General features: G+C 44.9%; 2 protein-coding genes across 7 annotated transcripts; one reads left to right on the top strand and one right to left on the bottom strand.

Moving 5' to 3' along the window:
- Window positions 1–915: 915 nt before the first annotated feature.
- Window positions 916–5,059, bottom strand: ABHD14A (abhydrolase domain containing 14A). The gene is made up of 4 exons (XM_075831890.1): window positions 4,635–5,059; window positions 3,936–4,051; window positions 2,504–2,739; window positions 916–2,159 (listed from the first exon to the last, which is right to left on the bottom strand). The coding sequence occupies exons 1-4, from the start codon at window positions 4,874–4,876 to the stop codon at window positions 1,980–1,982; spliced, it is 774 nt and encodes a 257-aa protein (XP_075688005.1). The 5' UTR covers window positions 4,877–5,059; the 3' UTR covers window positions 916–1,979.
- ABHD14B (abhydrolase domain containing 14B) lies at window positions 5,040–17,342 on the top strand. Of its 6 annotated transcripts, none has more exons than XM_075831891.1 (5): window positions 5,040–5,186; window positions 5,706–5,807; window positions 9,030–9,255; window positions 16,304–16,545; window positions 17,019–17,342. In XM_075831891.1, the coding sequence occupies exons 1-5, from the start codon at window positions 5,184–5,186 to the stop codon at window positions 17,199–17,201; spliced, it is 756 nt and encodes a 251-aa protein (XP_075688006.1). In that variant the 5' UTR covers window positions 5,040–5,183; the 3' UTR covers window positions 17,202–17,342. The 6 variants fall into 6 exon arrangements, with proteins under 6 accessions (XP_075688006.1, XP_075688010.1, XP_075688008.1 ...); XM_075831895.1 differs by having other exon boundaries at window positions 5,706–5,812; XM_075831893.1 differs by lacking the exon at window positions 5,706–5,807 and having other exon boundaries at window positions 5,041–5,186.
- Window positions 17,343–18,163: the final 821 nt, after the last annotated feature.

Raw genomic sequence — 18,163 nt, 5'->3', positions numbered from 1 at the left:
CGTATACTTTTTTTGTTCTTCAGATAAATCAAACTTCGTAAAGTCAAGATCTCCCATATATGGTGACAAAAAAGTATACGTACGCAAACGTAGGGATTAAGACCGCATACGTCGTCACTGACCACTACAAATAAAAACGTATAAATAATACGCGCGGTATACGTTTTGGAAAAATACTGGAAAAACCAGTAGACGACGCATTTCAGGACATGGAAAAAAAAAAAAAGGATACAACGTGAGCAAACAAAACGTATGCGCAAACTACACCATAAGGGCGCCCGTCCTGACCATAGAAATCAATGGACACGTCAGACGTGCAGTAAAAACCAGATGTGAACTGAGCCTTACCGAGTGAAGCAGATCGGGCCCGTCCAGACTCCGGCGAATGAAGCTTAATTCATGAATAATAAAAAGTTCTGCAGCTTTTTAATAGAATTTTGCTCCAAATCCTCACCATTTTCAATAGCTCTGCTTGCTTTCAGAGGCTGAAAACTTGTTCCAACCGAATAGCTATTACACAGCTGAAGGTTTGTTGTTTTGTGTGAGTATAAGTGAAAGCTATGGACCTGGAGCCCAGGACAAGAGAAAGATTTATGCCATAATAATGGATTTTGTTGCGCAATAGGGACCCAAAGGAAAATATGTATCAGCCCCCCCCCCCCCCACGTGCCGTTTATAACCCGCGTCTTCTCATTTGGGGCAGAGCTCTTCTTGGGGCTCCTTAGGCTCTGCACCCCTGTACCTGTGCACTGGTTTAGGATTTATGCTGCTGCTGTGTGTAACTCACAGAGAATTACCTGCACTGATACATTGTGATGAAGCATCAGCTGTGTGTGCAGGACTAGGTCAGGACGCTTTGTCAGCCTCGGGATGTTGATGAGATATTGAATTGTAAAGTATCTGACGAAGTTCATGAAACGCTGATCGATTTTATTAAGGGATATCCAGATGCAGACGTGAAATGTTTATTCTATATACAGATGATCAATACGTTAGACCCCCCCCCCCCCCCCCGCGCGGCTCCGTCACAAATCACCCGTCATCCCACGTGGGGATCCTGATCATTGGTCGACATTTCTGATTCTGCGCTTTCCTCCGTGCCATCCCGGTGCCGCGCATATTCCACGTGTCCAGAGTTACTGATCTCCCAAATACAAAAAGTGAAGCGTTGCCCAGAACACACTGACTTCTCATCTACGATCCTCTAAGAAAACGCGAAACGGTGCCCGGGACCCAGGAGAGGAGCGGGAGGTGCGGAGAACAGGAACGTAGCAGAAAATATTCAACGCTTTCCCCCGGGGGTTCACTGTCTACCCCCAACACAAAATCATTTCCCAGGATCCTCTCTGACCACCTTCAATTATATATATATATATATAGAAAGAGGTGTGACTTAAAGGGGAACTCTACCCGAATATATTCATGTAAAATTTACATCCACCCAGTGATATTGTGATTTCTTGTCAATTTTTTGATTAAAAATAAAATGTCCATTAAACGTTTTCTCTGCTCTCTGTGAACAATGACCCTGTGGCCTCCCTGCCCCTCCCCCTATTATTATTGTTTTACTTTGATACATTGTTGCAGTTGTTTTCTACAAAGTAACCAGTTTTTTTTATAAATGAGCAAAAGCACAAATAAATCTGCTCATTTTCTTGGGATTTTCCACTTTCGGCCTCGACGCGTTCACTTAGGACATCGTTGGAGTTGATGATGGGTGATAAGTTCTGGGAGATACGCTGCACCCCTAATATTCTCCATTACACCCACTCCCCTCTCCTTTTCCTACAATGTATGGTCTTCCTTTGTAAGGTTTAATATTCACAGTTTTGGTCACACCGGACCCCCGTCCCAGGCTCCACATCTATAAACAGCCGGCGGAGTCACACCTGGCGGCCGAGCCCTTCACACCTGGTGAGATCCTTCTACCAACGTCCAATTAAATCTTCCGGTCTTGGGTTCCTCTCATCTGATAGGAACTAAAGTTTGCTGAGGAACATGAGCAGAACGGTGTGGAACTCCTCCGGCCGGTCCATGTAACACGCGTGTCCGGCTCCTTTAAGGGGGCTCAGCGTGTGGTTTTGCAGGTGCTGCAGGCTCTCGAGTGATTGGCTGCCCAGATTCATGTCCTCTGTGCCATATACGATGAGGGTGGGCACCTGTAGGTAGTGCATAGATTGATATTATATATAAGATCTTGATGCAGGCAGGTTAATGGGGTCGGCTGTGATGGGGACTGAAGCTCCTGTAATGTCATGTGATTACACAGAACCAATTAGGAACCAGTTCGATGTTCATGGTACCGTCATTTTACACTGTGATCAGACATGGAGATCATCAACAACAACCACCAGCAGCCTCTTTATCATGACAATGACTGAGAGGTTGTCACAGCCCCGCCCCCAGTAACTAACATCACTGAATAGTATTCTACCGTAACAAGACATCTAAAATAAAGGACAACTCCCCCTACAATGCAGATCAGACCCCTAATAATACACACCTGGATCTGCTGGTACTGCTGCGGTTTATAGCTCTTCGTCCCAACAGGAGCAACTGGAACAAACCCTCTGAGCCGGTCAGGGTGCTGCAGGAGGAGGGGCACAGAGAAGAGGCCGCTCATGGATGGACTAATGATGACCGGCTGACGTGTGCCCAGCGCTTCCATGACGTGGAGGAGATACTCAGTGCGGCCCTTCTCCGAAGACATTGGCTGAGCTTGTAGCGACTCGCCATATCCTACAAATCAGGACACAGACATTCAAGATGCAGAAGTGCAAGATGGGAGACATATCCTGCAATAGAAGACGAGGAGCGTGCACCCCAATATCCTGCAATAGAAGACGAGGAGCGTGCACCCCATATATCCTGCAATAGAAGACGAGGAGCGTGCACCCCCATATCCTGCAATAGAAGACGAGGAGCATGCACCCCCATATCCTGCAATATAAGACTAGGAGCGTGCACCCCAATATCCTGCAATAGAAGACGAGGAGCGTGCACCCCAATATCCTGCAATAGAAGACGAGGAGCGTGCACCCCAATATCCTGCAATAGAAGACGAGGAGCGTGCACCCCATATATCCTGCAATAGAAGACGAGGAGCGTGCACCCCAATATCCTGCAATATAAGACGAGGAGCGTGCACCCCATATATCCTGCAATAGAAGACGAGGAGCGTGCACCCCCATATCCTGCAATAGAAGACGAGGAGCATGCACCCCATATCCTGCAATAGAAGACGAGGAGCATGCACCCCCATATCCTGCAATAGAAGACGAGGAGCATGCACCCCCATATCCTGCAATAGAAGACGAGGAGCGCGCACCCCCATATCCTGCAATAGAAGACGAGGAGCATGCACCCCCATATCCTGCAATAGAAGACGAGGAGCATGCACCCCCATATCCTGCAATAGAAGACGAGGAGCATGCACCCCCATATCCTGCAATAGAAGACGAGGAGCGTGCACCCCCATATCCTGCAATATAAGACGAGGAGCGTGCACGCCATATGTCCTGCAATATAAGACGAGGAGCGTGCACCCCATATGTCCTGCAATATAAGACGAGGAGCGTGCACCCCCATATCCTGCAATATAAAACGAGGAGCGTGCACCCCGATATCCTGCAATATAAGACGAGGAGCGTGTACCCCATATGTCCTGCAATATAAGACAAGGAGTGTGCGCCCCATATCCTGCAATACAAGACGAGGAGCGTGCACCCCATATATTCTGCAATATAAGATGAGGAGCATGCACCCCAATATCCTGCAATAGAAGACGAGGAGCGTGCACCCCTATATCATGGGAATAGGAGACGAGGAGCATGAACCCCAATATCCTGCAATATAAGACGAGGAGCATGCACCCTCAATATCCTGGGAATAGGAGACGTGCAGGGACTGGCAGGATTTGCCTGGAGCTTTGTTACCTGGTAGGTCGATGGCCACCGCCCGATACCCGTGCTCCGACAGGATCTGCAGCGTTCCCAGGTCTTCCCAAGTCTTAGAAGTGAAGGAGCGGCCGTGCAATAACAGCACCGGGAACCTGAAAAACCAGCGATGAGAACAGTGAATCCAAACCATAAGTACTGACCCAACACGGCACCGAGAGGCCCCCCATCCGGCCTGAAGTGTCAGTACATACTGCTCTGATAGAAACTCTAGACATTAGTCATGTGACCTGCGGCACTTTTATACACATCAGCTACAGCGAGGAATATCTGCGGCCGCGTCACATGACAGAACCCGCGGGACGGATCCAGAACTAAAACCGCATCTTACAGAAGACGATCGGCTCGTGGTTTATATTTCAGATCTTCCTCCATTAATTTCCAGTTCACAGAGAAAACCGGGAGACGTGTGACTATATGTGAGTGGCGTCTGTGCGAGCGGCGTCTGTGCGAGCGGCGCCTCACGGGGGTAAAGCTGCGCCAATTATAAAATAATCACTGGCACACATCAGAAATCTCAGACATGTCGGACTTCTATAAAGCGCCGGAGCACATTTTATTTGGCGCGCACCGTACCGACATCCCATAACCCAGTACCACGGACGTTTGGTGCTAGAGACACATTGATCCCCTCAACCAGAAGAAAATCCCTCGTCAGGACCCTCCAAACCGTCTCACCTCTCCGCTGCTGCCCCCTCCAGGCTGCTCCTTGGTACGGCCTCCCTGTAGAAGGTGGGCCAGTCGCCCTTTAGGGTCGCCGTCCGTACCGTAAGGTTCATGTTGTCCTGGGGCTCTGCGCGGGGGTCCTCCGCTCTGGGCTCCTCTCGTTCAGGCCTTGCATTGGGGAGAAGCAGATAGAGCAGGACGGATATAGAAAAGATCAGGACTAAGACCACCAGTTTATGTCGGCCCAGACCCATGATCCTCGTGAGGTCCACAGAGTAGAAGCACTACATGTACAGGGGATGATGGGAGTTGTGCTTCCACCAGCTGCAGTCTCCTCCTTCCTGTCTCTGCGCTCTCCCTCTCCCAAGACATCAGGATCTGTGGACGAGGAGAACAACCCTCCCCATGATCCGCATCATGTGACTGAGGACAGATCCTGTACAGGGGGAGGGGCTGTTCCCCAGCACGTCGATCCACAGAGACTACAAGTCACCGCTCCGCCTAAAAACCAGAAACAATCCCCCCCATCAATTACCACTGGTCTATAGATTGTAAGCTCCTATGGTAAGGACTTTTACTCCTCCCCCACCTCTTGTATCCCCTCTTATAGATTGTAAGCTCCTATGGTCAGGAATTTTACTCCTCCCCCACCTCTTGTATCTCCTCTTATAGATTGTAAGCTCCTATGGTCAGGACTCTCAGGGCTCATCCACACATTACGGAATTGCTGTGGAAAATTTGTGCAGCAATTCCGCAGAGACCAGCAGACGTCACGCTGCGGAGAAACCGCACCATTTCTTGTTTTTTTTTACGACAGAAAATGGTGCGGATTTTGCAGCATTTTTCTCAATGTTGGGGGATGAGATTTGTTAAACCCCACCCACTTTGCCGCTACTGTATTCTGGAGCGTATTTTCCGTACGCAATTCCGGCCAGAAAAAAACACGGCAATTCCGCTACATGTGGACGAGCCCTTACCCCTCCCCCACCTCTTGTATCCCCTCTTATTTCTTATAGATTGTAAGCTCCTATGGTCAGGACTCTTACCCCTCTCCCACCTCTTGTATCTCCTCTTATTGATTAGTCTAGCGTGGGCGGGGCACGGGATCGATCAATTCCCTGCCCGCCATTCGGAGCTTTAACAATGTCATCCAAGAGAACGGGGACAGCGCGGGAACAGGGACAGGTGAGGTAATGAATTTTTTTTTTCAGTGTGTGAGCAGTGTTGGGGGCAAATTCTACACGGGGCTCTGTGGGAGGCACTATCTACAGAGGGCATTGTATGTGGCACAATCCACAGGGGGCGCTGTGTGTGTAATGCTTTACTTTACCCTGTTTGACACCATTATATTCAGCGGTACAGTGTATGGTGCTGTTATATTCAGGGGCACAGTGTACGGGACTATAATATTTAGTGGCACAGTGTATAGTACTATTATATTTAGGGGCATAGTGTGTAGAACCATGAAAATTGTATCTTCATGTACAGGTGCGGAAATGTTGTAAAAGTGAGGAGCCAAAGACATCTGAGAGGCAAATTCTGTAGAAATGGATCGTGGCTGGGAGAAGTCGTCATGAGGTCTAGACCGTATGGAAATGAAAAGAGAAAAGGAACGACTAGAATCAGAGAAGACGTCACCTGTGAGTCACTGGATTTATACATGAGCTGTTACCTCTCCTGACATGTCTATTATAGGAAATCCTTATATTCCACAAAAAGTCTTGGTATAGTCCAGGATTATTAGACAAATGGGTATTACCATTGTTAGGAGGATGTGTCCATACACAGTGTGATACTGTCAGCGATGGTTGGAGACTGTCAGTAGGTAGGGTCACAGCCCTTTGACAAGGGGAATCGTAACACCTATTTGTCAATGCTCACACAGAAAGGTGGTGTTCACTATAGACAAAGTACGGCAGGGCAGTGATGGAGAAGGGGACCCAAGTTTTTGGAACATCTCAGGGCCTATGGTCTACTTAATATGCCTGGGATTCACAGCAGCTAGAGGGACACGGGTTACCTCGGGGGCTAGTAGGGCAATGGTGGCAGTGCTGCGTCATTACTTACGTGTCCACTAGGCGGCAGTGCTGCATCATTACTCATGTGTCCACTAGGTAGCAGTGCAGCGTTATTACTCATGTGCCCACTGGGTGGCAGTGCTGAGCAGCTGTAAATTCTTATTTAGTCTCTTTGCTTCCTGTTTGAACTTTGTATTGTAGAAGTTTTGCCTTCAGGATATAAGGTAGGAGCTGAGGATCCATCTGCTTATTATTATTAGTTACTGCTGTACATGTAGGGGTCGTTACAGTGTCGGCTCTGCTGCACATTGTACAATCACAGTGCAAATATATTCTGATGATTAAAAATATCTGCAAGAGGTACAGCACGAGCACAAATAACTACTCTGGAAGTAGAACCCTCAGCGTGCACTCTGGGAGTTGTAGTTGCGCTGAGCTGGGCAGTTGCCGCACTGTTCCTGCCTTGTAACCTGGGTGTAGTCTGTGCTTTACCCCCTCCAGCCTGGGACTACATAGATATACAATGAGGTACCTGCTTCACAGCTGCAACTCCCAGGACAATGTGACCATCGGCCATGATGGGAGTGGTAGTTTTGCAGGGTGTGATATTGCTGAAAGTTTTTTTCATTATATCTGTACAGAAATCTCCCCCCCCCCCCCCCATTCTGCTTGTAGTTGGGGCGGCTTCCTCTGCTCCGAGAAGTTACACTGGATAAAGGGACAATATATATATATATATACTGCACAGGGCTATAATCTACTAAAAGCCGGGTGACAACCCTGTGTGGACTGTATTGGCGGCCATATTGGTAGTCACCCAGCTTTCCTATGGATAATTATGGCATCAGATTAGGGAATTGCTCTTTATGTGACGCTCCGCTTGGTTCATGTTTCATATCCGGGCACCGAGCTGATGTGGACAATGTAGGAATGTAACGTGTATATATATAGATAAAACGTACAGTATACATATATACTTGCACTACACACACACACTATATACATACAGTATACATATATACTCTCACATACATGGGCACCTATACACAGACCTGTATCTTTATCAGTACGACCCTCCTGTGGTGACATCACGTGAGTCGCCGTCTGTCCCCGGGGAGAGGGTCCTGTACAGAGTAATGATCGCTTTTATTGAGGGTGAGGGGAACGTCAGGTTGTTGACTTTTCCGTATCAGTGACTGAGGTTCGAGGCGCCATGTTACCTCTGCCCCGGTGCCTCTCCCTATCCTGGTCTGACCTCTGCTACTGTTTTTTATTATTGGTTTTTATTTTCCCTGTTTGTCAGAAAAATAAAGATAAAAAAATAAAATCACACAATACAAACATGCGGAGGGCGACATACACAGCGCCGCACATCAGGGGATTATAATGGGGATAAAGATCCCCCATAGACCCCGCCACAGATGCCGCATTGTTACTATAGAGGAATATATTACTATATCTTATTCATCCTGAGCAGAACGCCAGAACTTCAGTAAAGACTGACACACAAGGGGAGCAAAACCACCAACAATTCAGGTGTACCTGCCATTCAGGGTGTCTGGAAATCTGGATGACAACCCCCGTGGGCTCTGTAATAGCAAATATTAGTGGTTGTCACCCGGCCTGTGTCACCAGTATAAGCGGTGACAGGAGGACGCGGCGCTGATGTTTGCAGGCAGCGCTGTAGGGCTCTGTTCACACGTCGAACAAAAACGGCTGTAAACACGGAGCAGTTTTCAAGGGAAAACAGCCCATGATATTCAGCCGTTTTTTAAGCAACTTGCGTTTTATGGACGTTTTTGGAGCAGTTTTTCTATTGAGTTAATGAAAAACGGTTCCAAAAACGGCTCAAGAAGTGACACGCATTTCTTTTTACGGAACGCTGTTTTTCCCATTGAAATCAATGGGCAGATGTTGGGAGGCGTTCAGCCCCCGTATTTTTAGCCGTTTCCCGGGGCGTTTACGGTCGTGTGAACATAGCCTGAGGGCATGTTCACACGGCAGCGTCCGTAACGGCTGAAATTAAGGGGCTGTTTTCAGGAGAAAACAGCTCCGTAATGGCATGTTGAGGCACTTTTCGCTGCGTCAATTACGGACGTAAATGGAGCTGTTTTTCCATGGACTCAATGAATAACGGCTCCATTTACGTCTGAAGAAGTGACAGGCACTTCTTTGACGCGGGCGTCTATTTACGCGCCGTCTTTTGACAGCAACGTGTAAATATACGCCTCGTTGGAACAGACCAACGTAAAACCCATTGCTTTCAATGGGCAGATGTTTGCCGACGCTATCGAGCCGCATTTTCGGACATAATTCGAGGCGTAAAACGCTTGATTTACGTCCGTAATTAGTGCGTGTGAACATACCCTGACACTCTCTTATTTCCCAGGCTACGACGGCTGCAGACATGGCGGAGGCTCGGATACAGGACGGCTCCATCAGAGTTTCAGGACAGACGCTGTTTTACCGTGAGGCGGTCCCAGCGCTCGGCTCCTCCGGCGCGCCCGTCCTCCTGCTGCACGGCATCAGATTCTCCTCCCAGACCTGGCTGGAGCTCGGCACTCTGCACAAGTTGGCAGCTGCAGGACATCGCGCTGTCGCTATCGACCTCCCCGGTGAAAACTTACCCTGATCTTAACTATTTCCCTGCTGCCTTCCTTATACTAGACATAAAGAGGAGGGGGATGACCATGTCCTACCGCACCCCCATAACACAGGGCATATCTTAGAATGTAAGGACCCTTCCCCCTCACAGCTGTGGCTTTGTTACAATTGAATCCAGTCTAGACTAATATCTGTGAGGTAAATGACTGGACTCCAAACTGATACAATGTAACAAACTATCAGGATAGGAAAGAGATTTGTACAGTTTATGTGTTTAATCCACAGAGGATTGTTTAAACTGGATACAATTGTAACAAACCCTCAGCTGCAAGTCCATGTTCACACGCTGGACTAAAAACGGCTGTAAAATACGGAGCTGTTTACATCCTCAGATTTTCAGCCGTTTTTTATGCATCAGGTGTTTTTTGATGCGTTTTCTACTGACGTTTTTGGAGCTGATTTTCTATTGACCCAATGAAAAACGGCTGCAAAAAAGGCTCAAAAAGTGACATGCACTTTTTTACGGGGCTTTTTTTTACGCACCGTTTTTAAAAACGCCCTGTGGGAACGGAATGCTGTTTTTCCCACTGAAGTCCATGTGCATTTGCTTGGAAACGTTCAGCCCCCTGTATTTTCAGTTGTTTTTAGGGGCGTTTACGGCGGTGTGAACATACCCTAAGAAGTATTAGGTCAGGCCTAATAATAACATTCTGCTGTCTGCAGCCACCACTAGGGGGAGCTCACTACTTACAGATGTATTAGTCCTTCTCAATGTATTAGAAGATCATCAAAAGTTCATTTATTTCAGTAATTCAGCTCATAAAGTGTCTCGTATATTCTATAGATTCATCACACAGAGGGATCTCGTATATTCTATAGATTCATCACACAGAGGGATCTCGTATATTCTATAGATTCATCACACAGAGGGATCTCGTATATTCTATAGATTCATCACACACAGAGGGATCTCATATATTCTATAGATTCATCACACACACAGGGATCTCATATATTCTATAGATTCATCACACACAGAGGGATCTCATATATTCTATAGATTCATCACACACAGAGGGATCTCACATATTCTATAGATTCATCACACACAGAGGGATCTCATATATTCTATAGATTCATCACACAAAGAGGGATCTCATATATTCTATAGATTCATCACACAAAGAGGGATCTCATATATTCTATAGATTCATCACACACAGAGGGATCTCATATATTCTATAGATTCATCACACACAGAGGGATCACATATATTCTATAGATTCATCACACAGAGGGATCTCGTATATTCTATAGATTCATCACACAGAGGGATCTCGTATATTCTATAGATTCATCACACACAGAGGGATCTCATATATTCTATAGATTCATCACACACGGAGGGATCTCATATATTCTATAGATTCATTACACACGGAGGGATCTCATATATTCTATAGATTCATCACACACGGAGGGATCTCACATATTCTATAGATTCATCACACACAGAGGGATCTCATATATTCTATAGATTCATCACACACAGAGGGATCTCATATATTCTATAGATTCATCACACAGAGGGATCTCGTATATTCTATAGATTCATCACACACGGAGGGATCTCATATATTCTATAGATTCATTACACACGGAGGGATCTCATATATTCTATAGATTCATTACACACAGAGGGATCTCATATATTCTATAGATTCATCACACAGAGGGATCTCATATATTCTATAGATTAATTACACACAGAGGGATCTCATATATTCTATCGATTCATTACACACAGAGGGATCTCATATATGCTATAGATTCATTACACACAGAGGGATCTCATATATTCTATAGATTCATTACACACAGAGGGATCTCATATATTCTATAGATTCATCACACAGAGGGATCTCATATATTCTATAGATTCATCACACACGGAGGGATCTCATATATTCTATAGATTCATCACACACAGAGGGATCTCATATATTCTATAGATTCATCACACACAGCGGGATCTCGTATATTCTATAGATTCATCACACACAGAGGGATCTCGTATATTCTATAGATTCATCACACGCAGAGGGATCTCGTATATTCTATAGATTCATCACACACAGAGGGATCTCGTATATTCTATAGATTCATCACACACAGAGGGATCTCGTATATTCTATAGATTCATCACACACAGAGGGATCTCGTATATTCTATAGATTCATCACACACAGAGGGATCTCGTATATTCTATAGATTCATCACACACAGAGGGATCTCGTATATTCTATAGATTCATTACACACAGAGGGATCTCATATATTCTATAGATTCATCACACACAGAGGGATCTCATATTCTATAGATTCATCACACACAGAGGGATCTCATATATTCTATAGATTCATTACACACAGAGGGATCTCATATATTCTATAGATTCATCACACACAGAGGGATCTCATATATTCTATAGATTCATCACACACAGAGGGATCTCGTATATTCTATAGATTCATCACACACAGAGGGATCTCATATATTCTATAGATTCATCACACACAGAGGGATCTCATATATTCTATAGATTCATCACACACAGAGGGATCTCATATATTCTATAGATTCATCACACACAGAGGGATCTCATATATTTTATAGATTCATCACACACAGAGGGATCTCATATATTCTATAGATTCATCACACACAGAGGGATCTCATATATTCTATAGATTCATCACACACAGAGGGATCTCATATATTCTATAGATTCATCACACACAGAGGGATCTCGTATATTCTATAGATTCATCACACACAGAGGGATCTCGTATATTCTATAGATTCATCACACACAGGGATCTCGTATATTCTATAGATTCATCACACACAGAGGGATCTCGTATATTCTATAGATTCATCACACACAGAGGGATCTCGTATATTCTATAGATTCATCACACACAGAGGGATCTCATATATTCTATAGATTCATCACACACAGAGGGATCTCATATATTCTATAGATTCATCACACACAGAGGGATCTCATATATTCTATAGATTCATCACACACAGAGGGATCTCGTATATTCTATAGATTCATCACACACAGAGGGATCTCGTATATTCTATAGATTCATCACACACAGAGGGATCTCGTATATTCTATAGATTCATCACACACGGAGGGATCTCATATATTCTATAGATTCATCACACACGGAGGGATCTCATATATTCTATAGATTCATCACACACGGAGGGATCTCATATATTCTATAGATTCATCACACACGGAGGGATCTCATATATTCTATAGATTCATCACACACGGAGGGATCTCATATATTCTATAGATTCATCACACACAGAGGGATCTCATATATTCTATAGATTCATCACACACAGAGGGATCTCATATATTCTATAGATTCATCACACACGGAGGGATCTCATATATTCTATAGATTCATCACACACGGAGGGATCTCATATATTCTATAGATTCATCACACACGGAGGGATCTCATATATTCTATAGATTCATCACACACAGAGGGATCTCATATATTCTATAGATTCATCACACACAGAGGGATCTCATATATTCTATAGATTCATCACACACAGAGGGATCTCATATATTCTATAGATTCATCACACACAGAGGGATCTCGTATATTCTATAGATTCATCACACACAGAGGGATCTATTTCCAGCAGTTTCTTCTTGTAATGTTGATGATTATGTGAACAGTTACTGAAGACCCAAAATTTAGTGTCACAGAAAATGAGAATATTGAGTGTTAGTTGCAGATTGTCGCCTCCCGGTGTGACCCTCTAATCAGCGAATCAACACAAAACACCTGTGAAGGTTTCTGAAGTCTTTACAATGACGGGTCTGCTGCTCGGTGTCCACTGTTCTGTTCTCAGAGGAAAGTAAATTTTTCATTTCATTTGGAAGGTCCCGGAGTCTGGAGGAAGAGTGGAGAGGCGTCAGTCCAAGTGTCCTGCGCTCCAGTGTGAAGTGTCCGCAGTCAGCGATGGTTTGGGGGCCGTGTCATCTGCTGGTGTTGGTCCCCTGTGTTATATCAGGTCCGGAGTCAGCGCAGCGTCTAGCAGGACATCACCAGCACTTCATGCTTCCCTCTGCTGACAGCTTTATGGAGATGGTGATTTCATTTTCCAGCAGGACTTGGCACCTGCCCACACTGCCAAAAGTACCAACACCAGGTGTAATAACCACAGGATCACTGCGCCTGATTGGCCAGCAAACTCACCCGTCCTAAACCCCATAGAGAATCTATAGGGTATTGTCAGGAGGAAGATGAGACCCCAGACCCAACAATGCAGACGAGCTGAAGGCCGATATCAAAGCAACCTGGGCTTCCATAACATCTCAGCAGTGCCACAGGCTGATCACCTCCATGCCACGCCGCATTGATACCACCTCAGCAGTGCCACAGGCTGATCGCCCCCATGCCACACCGCATTGATAACCCCTCAGCAGTACCACAGGCTGATCACCTCCATGCCACGCTGCATTGATAACACCTCAGCAGTGCCACAGGCTGATCGCCTCCATGCCACACCGCATTGATAACCCCTCAGCAGTACCACAGGCTGATCGCCTCCATGCCACACCGCATTGATAACCCCTCAGCAGTGCCACAGGCTGATCGCCTCCATGCCACGCCGCATTGATAACCCCTCAGCAGTGCCACAGGCTGATCGCCTCCATGCCATGCCGCATTGATAACCCCTCAGCAGTGCCACAGGCTGATCGCCCCATGCCACGCTGCATTGATGCAGTAATTCATGCAGTGTCTGAGCCCCGGCTAAGTATTGAGGGCAGATACTGGACAGACTTCTCAGTAGGACGACATTTTGGTATTAAAAATCATTTGTGAAATTGGGCTTATATAATATTCTCATTTTCTGAGACACTAAATTTTGGGTTTTCAGTAACTGTTCCCATAATCATCAACATTAACAGAGAAACTGCTGGAAATAGATCCCTCTGTGTGTGATGAATCTATAGAATATATGAGAGCCCTCTGCGTGTGATGAATCTATAGAATATACGAGATCCCTCTGTGTGTGATGAATCTATAGAATATAGGAGATCCCTCTGTGTGTGATGAATCTATAGAATATACGAGATCCCTCTGTGTGTGATGAATCTATAGAATATATGAGATCCCTCTGCGTGTGATGAATCTATAGAATATACGAGATCCTCTGTGTGTGATGAATCTATAGAATATACGAGATCCCTCTGTGTGTGACGAATCTATAGAATATATGAGATCCCTCTGTGTGTGATGAATCTATAGAATATACGAGATCCCTCTGTGTGTGATGAATCTATAGAATATATGAGATCCCTCTGCGTGTGATGAATCTATAGAATATACGAGATCCTCTGTGTGTGATGAATCTATAGAATATATGAGATCCCTCTGTGTGTGATGAATCTATAGAATATAGGAGATCCCTCTGTGTGTGATGAATCTATAGAATATACGAGATCCCTCTGTGTGTGATGAATCTATAGAATATATGAGATCCCTCTGCGTGTGATGAATCTATAGAATATACGAGATCCTCTGTGTGTGATGAATCTATAGAATATACGAGATCCCTCTGTGTGTGACGAATCTATAGAATATATGAGATCCCTCCGTGTGTGATGAATCTATAGAATATATGAGATCCCTCTGTGTGTGATGAATCTATAGAATATATGAGATCCCTCTGTGTGTGATGAATCTATAGAATATATGAGATCCCTCTGTGTGTGATGAATCTATAGAATATATGAGATCCCTCTGTGTGATGAATCTATAGAATATATGAGATCCCTCTGTGTGTGATGAATCTATAGAATATATGAGATCCCTCTGTGTGTGATGAATCTATAGAATATATGAGATCCCTCTGTGTGATGAATCTATAGAATATACGAGATCCCTCTGTGTGATGAATCTATAGAATATACGAGATCCCTCTGTGTGTAATGAATCTATAGAATATATGTGATCCCTCTGTGTGTGATGAATCTATAGAATATATGAGATCCCTGTGTGTGATGAATCTATAGAATATATGAGATCCCTCTGTGTGTGATGAATCTATAGAATATACGAGATCCCTCTGTGTGTGATGAATCTATAGAATATATGAGATCCCTCTGTGTGTGATGAATCTATAGAATATATGAGATCCCTCTGTGTGTGATGAATCTATAGAATATACGAGATCCCTCTGTGTGTGATGAATCTATAGAATATATGAGATCCCTCTGTGTGTGATGAATCTATAGAATATACGAGATCCCTCTGTGTGTGATGAATCTATAGAATATATGAGATCCCTCTGTGTGTGATGAATCTATAGAATATATGAGATCCCTCTGTGTGATGAATCTAGAATATATGAGATCCCTCTGTGTGTGATGAATCTATAGAATATATGAGATCCCTCTGTGTGTGATGAATCTATAGAATATATGAGATCCCTCAGTGTGTGATGAATCTATAGAACATATGAGATCCCTCTGTGTGTGATGAACCTATAGAATATACGAGAGACACTTTTTTAATTGAATTACTGAAATAAATGAACTTTTTGATATTCTAATTATTCGAGAAGGACTAGTATGCATGCAGCTTTCGTGTAACTCTATGGGAGCTGTATGTATCCATATGTAGTGAACTCCCCCTAGTGGTGACTGCAGGCAGCAGAATGTTATCATGTAACTCTATGGGAGCTGTATATATCTGTATGTAGTGAGCTCCCTGTAGTGGTGACTGCAGGCAGCAGAATGTTATCATGTAACTCTATGGGAGCTGTATATATCTGTATGTAGTGAGCTCCCCCTAGTGGTGACTGCAGGCAGCACAGAATATTATCATATAACTATGTCTGTGGGGGGATTTGGAGCTCTGCATCACAAAAACAAAGCTTGAGCCGCTAGAAGATTCTTCTGTTTCCGTCTCTTATCCATGTTCTGATCCTGTATAACTTTTCTTATAGGTCTGGGACGCTCGTCAGATGCTGTGGCCCCCGGCCCATTAGGGGAACCAGTCTCTCCCAGCTTCATACAAGACGTCTTGAATTCCCTGAGTATGGTCCCGGCTGCGATCATTAGCCCCTCCCTTAGCGGCATGTACTCGCTCCCCTTCGTCCTGAATAACCCACAAAATGTCGCTGCTTATGTGCCAGTCGCCCCGATCTGTACGGACAAGTTTTCAGCACAGGATTACGGCCGCGTTCAGGTAACAGACACAAAGTGAAGACCATTAGTGCAGCGAGCGGAGTAGTCAGCGGGTTGTCAGATTCACGTAGCTTGATAGATGTTGTAGAATTTGCTTTACTTATCTTGTCTTATGCTCCAGTCACATCTAAAGCTGCATACACAATTATTTCTGATGCTGGGAATGTATTAGCATTGTGCTGAAATACCTACATATGCTTGGAAAAGTTGCATTGTGGGAGAATTTTTTTTTTTTTATAGTTTTTGTGTAAACACCACATCTCTTACAATGCACTACAGCATAACATGCTCGATATAGATCCTGAACCAGCAGGGGGTGGGTGAGATTTTCAGTGCGAGCTGTGCCAGAGTTGAAGATGTTGAGTCAGTGCAGAATAGAGGTAACAGCCGGGACCGGTAATGCAAAATTGATGATGTCCCTTTAAGAGGGGCTCAGTGCCGTAACCTTCTCGTGTTGCCCCCTTTGCTCCGCAGTTTCCCGCTTTGATCGTTTACGGTGATGGCGACGATCAGGTAGGGGAAGTTTCACTGCAAAACCTGAAGAACTTGCCCAATAGCCAAGTGTTCTGCATGAAGGGGGCGGGGCACGCCTGTTACCTAGACGACCCCGACACCTGGCACCGCCGCCTCCTGGAGTTCCTCGGCAGCCTGAAATAAGGAGAATGGACTCTCCCACCGCCAGATCATCAGGATCCCCCCCCAGATGTGCCGCACCCCGTTATAGAGCCACTGATCATATCCCACTGCACCAATCACTGCCCACGCTGATAACGAGGGAAATAAAGGGATTTACAGCAATTTAATGTTTCCGTGTGACATGAATAGATCGCGGGATCATTCGCGCTGCCGATATTTTGTGTCTTCGGGTTATTGCCTTTTAACAGCAAATAAGAGCCCATGAGATGTGGGCTGTTATGCGGTCGTATCAGTAAGTCACATGGTGCAGCGCCCGTCACAGTGTAACGCCGGCCAAAGACTTGAAACATTTCTGCAACAATGTGAAGAAAAAAAGATGTTCTAGGTTTCCTGCCATTTTTATTGGAGGGGGAGGGGTAGATGAGCTCAAACCAGGGTTTCCCAGTGAGGGCCCTTGTAGACTGGTCAAGATGGCGGCAGCGAGATCCGTGTGAGAGCGACATCAGCCAGGACTGAGCGCTGACCGCGATCTATGGAACGCCAGCTGTGTGAGCAGGACTAGGTCAGGACCGGCTTTTAATATAGAATTAAACTAGACACTGGCCCTTTAAGATTACTGTTTTTTTTTCTAATATGAATATAATACAGTAAAAATATAAAAAGCAGAAGTCAAACGTAAATTATCACCAGAGACGTCCTTACAAGAGCGCAACCGTCAGATCACTACATATCACGTCATTCTAATAAACAGACGACGCTACAGACTCCAAATATATGGCTGACGAGGGATGAATATAAGGAAATAACCAAGGTCTGTAACAGCACAAGCACATTACTATCAAGTGATAGGGGGCGGATCTGTGACAACCTCTCACACATGATATACAGGCTGGTTGTCAGTAGTAATAGATGAATAGCTGTGACTGTATATAAGATGTGTGGATCTCATGTCTGATCAGTGTAATTATATTATATATCAGTGA

This window comes from Rhinoderma darwinii, chromosome 7 (genome assembly GCF_050947455.1).
Source record: "Rhinoderma darwinii isolate aRhiDar2 chromosome 7, aRhiDar2.hap1, whole genome shotgun sequence".
Classification (NCBI taxonomy): Eukaryota; Metazoa; Chordata; class Amphibia; order Anura; family Rhinodermatidae; genus Rhinoderma; species Rhinoderma darwinii.
The sequence above is the reverse complement of the archived record's forward strand: the minus strand, read 5'-3'. Positions and strand labels throughout refer to the sequence as shown.